This window comes from Papaver somniferum, chromosome 1, assembly GCF_003573695.1.
Source record: "Papaver somniferum cultivar HN1 chromosome 1, ASM357369v1, whole genome shotgun sequence".
NCBI classification, from domain to species: domain Eukaryota; kingdom Viridiplantae; phylum Streptophyta; class Magnoliopsida; order Ranunculales; family Papaveraceae; genus Papaver; species Papaver somniferum.
The window spans coordinates 170,669,916-170,678,710 of record NC_039358.1 but is presented as its reverse complement, the minus strand read 5'-3'; the positions used below and the strand labels follow the sequence as shown (position 1 = coordinate 170,678,710).

General features: G+C 38.5%; 1 protein-coding gene across 1 annotated transcript; it reads right to left on the bottom strand.

The window, feature by feature from the left end:
- Window positions 1-2,256: 2,256 nt before the first annotated feature.
- Window positions 2,257-6,555, bottom strand: LOC113307895. Its single transcript, XM_026556367.1, has 2 exons — window positions 4,809-6,555; window positions 2,257-4,626 (listed from the first exon to the last, which is right to left on the bottom strand). The coding sequence occupies exons 1-2, from the start codon at window positions 6,415-6,417 to the stop codon at window positions 4,562-4,564; spliced, it is 1,674 nt and encodes a 557-aa protein (XP_026412152.1). The 5' UTR covers window positions 6,418-6,555; the 3' UTR covers window positions 2,257-4,561.
- Between the last annotated feature and the right edge of the window lie 2,240 nt (window positions 6,556-8,795).

Sequence of the window (8,795 nt, the reverse complement as noted above, 5' to 3'; positions counted from 1 at the left end):
TTCATAATCTAGAGAAGATATTTTCTTCGAATTACTACTGGTGTTCTGTGTTCTTCTAAGTTTCTCGTCTATTATTATTTTGAGCTACGTCTTTATAGTAATAGTTACCAAGGTATAGAGATCATACGTATCAAGTTGGCATCACGAGAAAGGTTAGTTTCTAGGGTAAATCCCCGTGGTTTATGGTTTTCACTAGATCTCTCTACATAAATCTTGGCGAGGTACTTGAGAAGCTAGTAGACGTGAAGATAACAAGGGGATCAAGGATGACAAAGTCAGATGATGATCCTAAGGAAGGCGAACCACACACTATGGAAGAAAAGGTGGCTACGCTGCAAACAGACATGAATTCTATTCAAGTTACCCTTCAGGAATTGAGTGAATGTATTCGTTCTCATACACCTAAGGAGGAGACGAAGAAAAAGGTTACACGTTCACCTGCAGCTTCGGAGAAAGATGATTCGGAAGAAGACGAGTCGGAAGAAGAAGAAGAGGAGGATGAAAAGGAGGAAAGCGAGCTTCCTAAAGGTCCTGCAACAACTAAACCTCATGGTAAGAATCTGAAAATTGATTTTCGTGTTGATATTCCACTTTACGATGGGAGTGTCGATGTAGAAAAATTGGATGATTGGATTGAACGTCTAGATACGTATTTCTCTTTCTTTGAATATGGTTCAAAGGAAAAGATTGCTTTCGCGGCATTGAAGCTACAAAAGCATGCTCTAACCCGGTGGAAAGCTTATCAAAGACAAAACCTAGGAAAAGGAGTATTGTCGTGGAAAAGATTCAAGGCAGTTGTAAGGAAATAATTTTATCTGGTTGGCTACCTTGAGGAGAGATGGTTCAAGTGGTACAACTTGAAGCAGACTTACAACCAAACCGTGCAGGAATATACTACGGAATTTCAGAATCAAGATATGGTTTTGGATTTAGACTTGGAAGATCATGCTATATATATGAAGTATATTTCCGGGTTCCATGAGTATATACGGAATGAGTTGAAGATGTTTTCGGTGGATACTATCTCCGAAGCAAGCATAAAAGCTAATGTCATCGAAGGCAGGCTGAAGAAAACTGATATTGAGAGAAACGTCAAGGGAAAGTCTGGAAGTTTCGTCGCTAAAGGAGATGAAAGGATCAAAGAGAAAGGGAAGTCTAATGATCAAGAAGGTTTATTTTGTAAACATTGCAAACGAACATGGCATGTTGTTGATAAGTGTTGGATGAAGTATCCTAATCTAAAACCAAAAGGGTTGCAAAAGAAAGAAGCCATGATGGCAACACTAGTCGCACAAGCTCCAAAAGAAGTCCAAGGACTAACATAACCTAATCAAAAGCTCTCTCTAATGGCAGGAGGCGTAGAAGAACTTACGAAAGACGATACCAGGGAACGACTCTTCACGGTTAAGATGTAGGTTAAGACAACACTAATAGATGTTGTTATTGACCCGGAAAGTCAAAAGAATTTACTTTCACATTCGTTGGTACATAAGTTGGGTTTGAAAACTTTCAAACATCCGAAACCCTATCCTTTAGGGTGGCATCAAAAGGAAGGTGGGCTACAGGAACAATGCACGTTCAAGTTTGCTTTTGATGAGTCATACATTGACGAGGTTACATGCGACGTGGTTCCATTGGATGTTTGTCAAGTTGTACTTGGTAGTCCTTACTTGTGGGATCGAGATGCGGTTCTACATACAAGGGAGCAGAAGTATACATTTACCAAAGATGGGAAAACTTTTGTAATACGAGCTATTGACTCTCCTCTTGAGGGAGCAAGCTTGATTACAACCACTCAGGCTAAGCGGTTGGTGAATGCTAGTACAAAGTTCATTCTCCTTGTGATCCGTTCTCTTGACGAGAAGCCGAGTAGAGTTAGTTTGGAATACATTACCAAACAACAAGAAGAAGACCTAAGAACGTTAAGTATGTTTGAACCACCATTACTAGATAATGTTGGAGATGACAAGATGATCTTGCCACATGTGGAAGACTTGTGGTTTGATAGAGAAGAACCACTCAAGGAGTATTGCATTACGGAGCGAAGAGTGATTAAGACAAGACAAGAAGATAAGGACGCTTTTCTAATTGGAAGCCAAAGTCAAGTTTTCAGCAAGGAGAAATGGTTCAGCAGGGTGAAAGGAACTCACGAGTTCCCTAACCTATTGTAGTGATATACACTACAAATGAATGATCAGGCTCAATTTACAGGATCTACACTGTGAGGTTGAAGGGTAAAACCCCAAAAGAGAGAAAGAACAAACACTCAACAAATTCTATTCGATTAAGTTTTTATTACAGAAGCTCAAAGACTTAAAAGAGAAAACAGACTCACACTGGCACGTGCCGCTCACACGCTCTCGCTACTAACACTATGTTTACTAAATAACATACGGTCTGCCCTTAACAAGTGGACAGCCCATAACCGGGACATGACAAATTCCCACCCCTTCAAACCATCCTTGTCCTCAAGGATATGAAATGAGATCAACCCATGAAGAGCACAACTGTTGCAGACTTGCAGCTCCATCTCGAATATAATAGGAGATGTGAACTTCACAAACTTCAGAACCCAGGTCCAAGACAAGCTGGAATCATTCGCCTGATCTGTAGTCGGCAAGCTTGATTGTAGTCCTTCTTCAAATTTAATCCATGCTCCACCAGCCGAGGAATGAACATGAATCTTCATGTTTAGTTCCATGCAATAACCCTGCATGTGGAGGAGTTGCTGCAAGCATATTCCCACTGTTAAGAGATTAACTACTCCCTTGCCGACAAGTAACTCAAACTTTCTGGCCATTTCAATAGGAAAAGCTGTCAGCTGCTGAAACTGAAGTGTCATGAGGTTGTGGTACATCACTATCACTTTTCTTCTGAACTTGTGCATAATAACCCCAGTGATGTGACCTTCAACAGAAGTAGGACCTGAAATTGCAAGAGGAATTGAGAATTTATGTAATGCACTAGCTGGCATGGAGTTGACATCCTCTTCTTGCTCTCGTGTTGTTGTGCCATGATATGTGTAGCTCTGCAGTTGCTTAAAAAGAGGTTGAGTATTCGCAACAAAAACCCCAGCTGTCTCTATAAAGCACTTGATACAGTTCCTGTATCCTATGTTCCAGTATAACTGTTGCCACTCTCGACTTGAAAGGAATTCAAAATCACCAGCAAAATATGAGCTATGTAACCCAAGTCCGTACTTATCCAAGTAGTTGCTTTTGTACCTCCAGAAGTACAAGGCTAAGGAAGAATTTGGTACCAAACCTGAAGCAACTCTTGACATAATCCAACCTGCCTCGACACCACATGATGCTGAATTGTGCCCTATTATCATTAACTGAATCCTTGACATGAGGTCTTGTTCCTCCTTCTCAACATTAATATCAGATTGCCATAATTTCGCACTTAAGATCCTCATCTTACTAGACACAACATTATTAAGTTGCCACATCAGCTTACCCACTGCTTCCACATGCCTCGTCTCAAATTGGCGAATCCAACAATCTGAGAACTTCCCAAAAGACCTCTGACTTAATCATTTCCTGAGTGTAATCACAAATATAACACACTTTCCTCTTGGTAGTGACATCAGCACATTCAGTGTTTGTGGAGTAAGTGCGTAATTGATGCAGACAATATGAATTAGTAAAGCAGTTGGTTCCAGATCCCACTCTCTACATTCTTTCTTGCAATAGACAAACAATATCTCAACAAGGAAACTTCCCTCCAGGCCATTTTCTTCAAAACTGTGTATGATAACCATGTTGATGTGGAGTTCAACTGCAATAGAAGTTCAACTGCAATAGAAGTTAAACTTGCAATATGTACCGAAAATTCCTATAAGGTCCAGAATACCACTAGCCACAACTGACTGCAATGCAGTTCTCCTCTACCAGTATCAGTGGAACTATATATCTTTTTTGCATATAAGCAATTTCTTACAAGCATCTTCTTGATTCTCACCACTCTTACAATGACATCCTTCCAGCCTGAACACCAAGGATTATTACTACAACCCATAAAACTAGGTACTTTAGGTTCTAACTCAGTGACAATCCATTCATAACTACTGCCATTTCCCATACGCCATAAACTGGTTGTAAGTAATTTGAATTTCCACCTCAAGAAATCCATCAACATTAGTACATTTATAATTTGGATCACCAGGAGTAAGACCTGAGTACCCACTAACCTTGCGAGAAATCTGGTCCAGCTATAACTTTCTGTTGCTTCATCATACACCCAACCCGGCAAGGAATTGTAGCAAGGGAGTAAGAAGCGAGTGGAATAAGAGGTGTTCATTCCCACCATAAGGTTGTAACAAGAAGTAAAATACTGAGCACAGTGAAACAAGTACAAACAACTCCAAGTGGAAGAAAAAATTTGCATTATGTGTCTCGCACGAACCGAATGACTCTCATAAATTTCAGATGTGAGCAAGGAAACGTGCAACAACATGATTTCTGAAAGATAAATATGACCTTTCACCACTGTGGGAATTGAAATAAGAAACACTTGGAGGTACCTAAGCTCCTTCAAGGGAATTTTCTATACACCAACTCTACTCAAACTCCCAGCTACATAATTTGCAATTTTGTCGGAAAGCTTTCGTACCTTCCCACTCCCCTGTACTGCAGAATGAGTGACCAATACATTAAGCAACCCACACAGATGCAATATTACAGAACCTATATCACCACTGCCATTCCATCTTCCAGTATGGTGCAGTTGATCAAATAGTTCTCGGGCTTTGCCATAAGCAGCTTCCTTTGTTATTTGAAGTAGAAAAACAGTCCAGAGAACCTTACCTTGTTGACGCCTTCTATCTGAAAACTTGCAATCATCCTGACTGCCACCCTTTTCAACAAGCAAAAACATATTTGAGTCCACTAAGAACAGTTCTAAACCATAACCAAGCTGAAGTACAATCTCATAAACAAGTCTTCCATCATAAGTATCCATGAAAATGAACCCATTAAGATCAACCAAACTAAAATTAAGTATACCAAAACTGAATTCAAAGCTGCTTCTGTCGTAATAGTACCTCTTAATCAGTTCCAGCAACCTTCCTCTATCAAATACCTTCCCAACAACATCCAAGCTACAATAGAAACATCTTTCACTACTCAAACTCCTTGTTACCCTACCTGGCATTTTCAGTAAACCAGATCCCCTCTTGAGCTTCGAGAGTTTACAATATCTTTTAGCAACTAAGGAAACCCCCACAAAATGATAGACATAGAACCAAGGAATTCTAGCTTCTAGTTCAAATCCTGCCATAACTTGTGATGACCACACCTTTGCTGGGTTATAAACTTGCTTAAGGAACTGATCTAACCAACTTTCGTGAGTGGCAGTAGAAGTACAGTGTAAGCGAGGTGACAGTTCTTCCTGATTCCGTTGTTGGAGAAGCACAAAACCATTATCACCATTAAGACTCCAGTTATGAAGAGTAGACATGTAGTCGACTAGCTGTTGTGCATTGCTAGATTGGTTTGCCCTTGCGACATGAAGTCCCGAACTAGTACAAAGAACATTAGCTTGCTGCAACATTTCATAAAACAACTCACAAGCATCCTGACTGTCACCGTTCTCAACAAACAAAAACACATTTGAATACCCAAATAACAATTCCACACAGTACCCAAATTCCATAATTAGTTCATATACAGAATTCCCACTACTAAGTACCTCAAACTTTTTTCCACGATCAAACAAGATTCGAGCAGAATCAAGACAACAATCTAAACATTCTACACTACACAGTTTCTTCAGAACATTTAACTCACTCGAATTCTCAATTATATTATTATGCTGATTGAATGAATTGAAATTATTTACCTCATGAGATTCAACGCTATTAATTTGAAAACCCACCACAAAATTAGCTCCAGGATTGAAGGGTTTACCATTTTGGTAATCTGAAAATTTGGTTTCTATCTTCCCTTCCAATTCAGAATAAGGAGAAACTAGATTGACCGCATGAGAATTGTAGTCTTGAACATATGTAACAGCATCTCCATTAACAATTGAGAAGTCAGATTTGGGTTTAGAGCTGTAATTACCTTCATCTGAAGAATTGTGAACGACATCTCCTTCTGAACTTGAATCAATTTGATCTCCTTCAAGCTTTTCATCAATTTCTTTCTCAATCAGCGTCACTTTCTTCAACAAAGATCCAATTAATTCAAAGCTCTCCCACGAATTTGATTCCCAATTCTCATCAACAGATGGACTCAAATGTATCTCACGCTCCAGTAACGGCAATTTCTTCGTTTCTCTTGCTAAAATTTTCTTGCATTTGGCTAGAAGCACATGAGATGGTGTATTTTTTAGAGCCCTTGCAATTACTTTTTGAACTTGAAGAACAGTAGCTAATTGCTCAGCTAAAGCCTTAAATCTATTACCATCATCCATGATCAATCCAAGGAAAGACCGTCTCTGATACCACTTGTAGTGACCTACACTACAAATGAATGATCAGGATCAATATACAGAATCTACACTATGAGATTGAAGGGTAAAACCCCAAAAGAGAGAAAGAACAAACACTCAACAAATTCTATTCGATTAAGTTTTCATTACAGAAGCTCAAAGACTTAAAAGAGAAAACAGACTCACACTGGCACGTGCCGCTCACACGTTCGCTACTAACACTATGTTTACTAAAATAGCATACAGTCTGCCCTTAACAAGTGGACAACCCATAACCGGGACATGACACCTACAAATATAACTTCCACAGGAGGTCAAGTTCTTGAGGGGGGCGCATGATACATGTGTATCTTCCTTTCCCTGGGAACTAGTGATCCTCAAGACGAACTGAGGATAGAATTTTATATTAGGAAGGATTCCTTGTTTAGGATAAATTCCTAGTTTAGGAAGGAGTATTTCTTTGAGCAGTATTCTTAGTTTAGGTAATATACCTAGAAAGGGAATTAGTACTACAAAAGTAAATAGATTCCTAAGACGTTTGGGAAACCAAACCAAGCCTATAAATAGGGATGTTTAGCTCATAACTAAGCACATCGAGTTAGTGTGTTCTTGACATAGACGTACCTACACAGATTCTACGCACAGAAAACCTAGCAAACAGTTTAAGGCTGATCCACTGTTTAGAGAAGATTGTGAGCGTAACAAAGAGAGAATTGTAATCGTTTTCTTGTTCATAATCTAGAGAAGATATTTTCTTCGAATTACTACTTGTGTTCTGTGTTCTTCTAAGTTTCTCGTCTATTATTATTTTGAATTCCGCCTTTATAGTAATAGTTACCAAGGTATATATATCATACGTATCAAAGGCTCTACAAAAAATCAAGATCAGGATACTCAAGTTATCAAGATAAAAGATAACTGGACCTGGCTTCACGAATCCCAATGAAGTCTTTGTAGTCGTTAAACCCTAAAAGGGTTCCTGGAGAGGACGAATCTAGATACAACTAGGATACACCAAAAAGTAGTGTTAGGATTCAAAGATCCCAGTTGCCAAGAGTTCCCCTTATATAGACATTCAAAGCATAGGTTGCTTTAGGTTTAAGCTAAGATAGCTTTGAAACCAAGCAAACAATATTCACTGTTAGATGAAAACTTTAATATCATTCACATAAACAAGATATACACTCTGGTTAGGTAAACCGTAACCGAACCGTGCATAAAGACTATGTTCAACTTGGTTAGCCGAAACTAGCCGGTTTGAACTTAAAATCTTAACACTCATTCTAATGTTCACTAGGATATTAATTTTGAGTCACAATCATGTGATCAAATGAGTCTAGTGTTAATTAGAGAAATGATCAAATGAAAATTACTTCATAGAAATGATTTAATCGCAATTGAATCATGATCGACATAGTTTGTAAATGTACAAAGTACAATTACTTGAATCACAATACGAGGACCGGTTTGCAAAATTATATGTAATTACTGAGTTCCGGAGTCCTCAAAACTTCTCAGTTCATAAACCGGTTTGCAAACTTATGCAATTACTGAGTTCCGAACTCTACAGAACTTTTCAGTTCACGTACCGGTTTGCAAACTTTGAACCAACTCAAAGTTCCGGAGTCTATAGAAATTTTTAGTTCACGTACCGGTTTGCAAACTTAAGACCTTTGCCGGTACCGGAGTTTACAGAACATTCAGCTAGTATAACTGTTTGGGTACTAAACTAGTTCTAGAACATAGAACTCTTTTGTCTCGCATACCGGTTTGATTATTATAACCTGGTTCCCTTACCAGAGTTCCACAATTGTTTGTATACGAATATACTTACCTATACGGATCACGAAGCAAACAGATTTTCCCATGATGTACATACAAATATGCGTATCACACCTGAAAGTCGATATATAGCTACTCCGCTACGTGTACGAATACATGTAATACGGCTTCAGACATATAACAATTTTCTCAGTTTGTAAGACTGATAACACTGTCTTGTATTCCGAATATAGTAGTTCTATATTTCTCTAAATCAATCGAAACATTCCTGAATGATACCAATGACACATATCACGGTTCCAGGATATTTTCGAATGATAAACTTGAATCAAGATTTGGTTTCGAACAATAAATTGTTCTCCACCGAATTTGAACGAGTATGAACAAATGTTCATTAAGCTTAGTCATTATATCTCGAGAAATTCGTAAACTAAATAATTAGTTCTCGACTCGAAATTCTTGTGTATGTAAGCTAGTCTAATTAGTTATGCAACAATCGTGTCAAGATCAAAAAGTGAATATAACTTGAGAAATAGGTGGTTCAGTCTTCACTTACCTTTTGTTGATGAAGTTCTCCA

Bases quoted from the DNA above. Each gene is read 5' to 3' on its own strand.
- LOC113307895 (XM_026556367.1), bottom strand. From the start codon at position 6,417: ATGGATGATGGTAATAGATTTAAGGCTTTAGCTGAGCAATTAGCTACT. The intron at 4,627-4,808 runs GTAAGGTTCTCT...TCTGCAGTACAG, and splicing joins AGATAGAAGGCGTCAACAAG to GGGAGTGGGAAGGTACGAAA.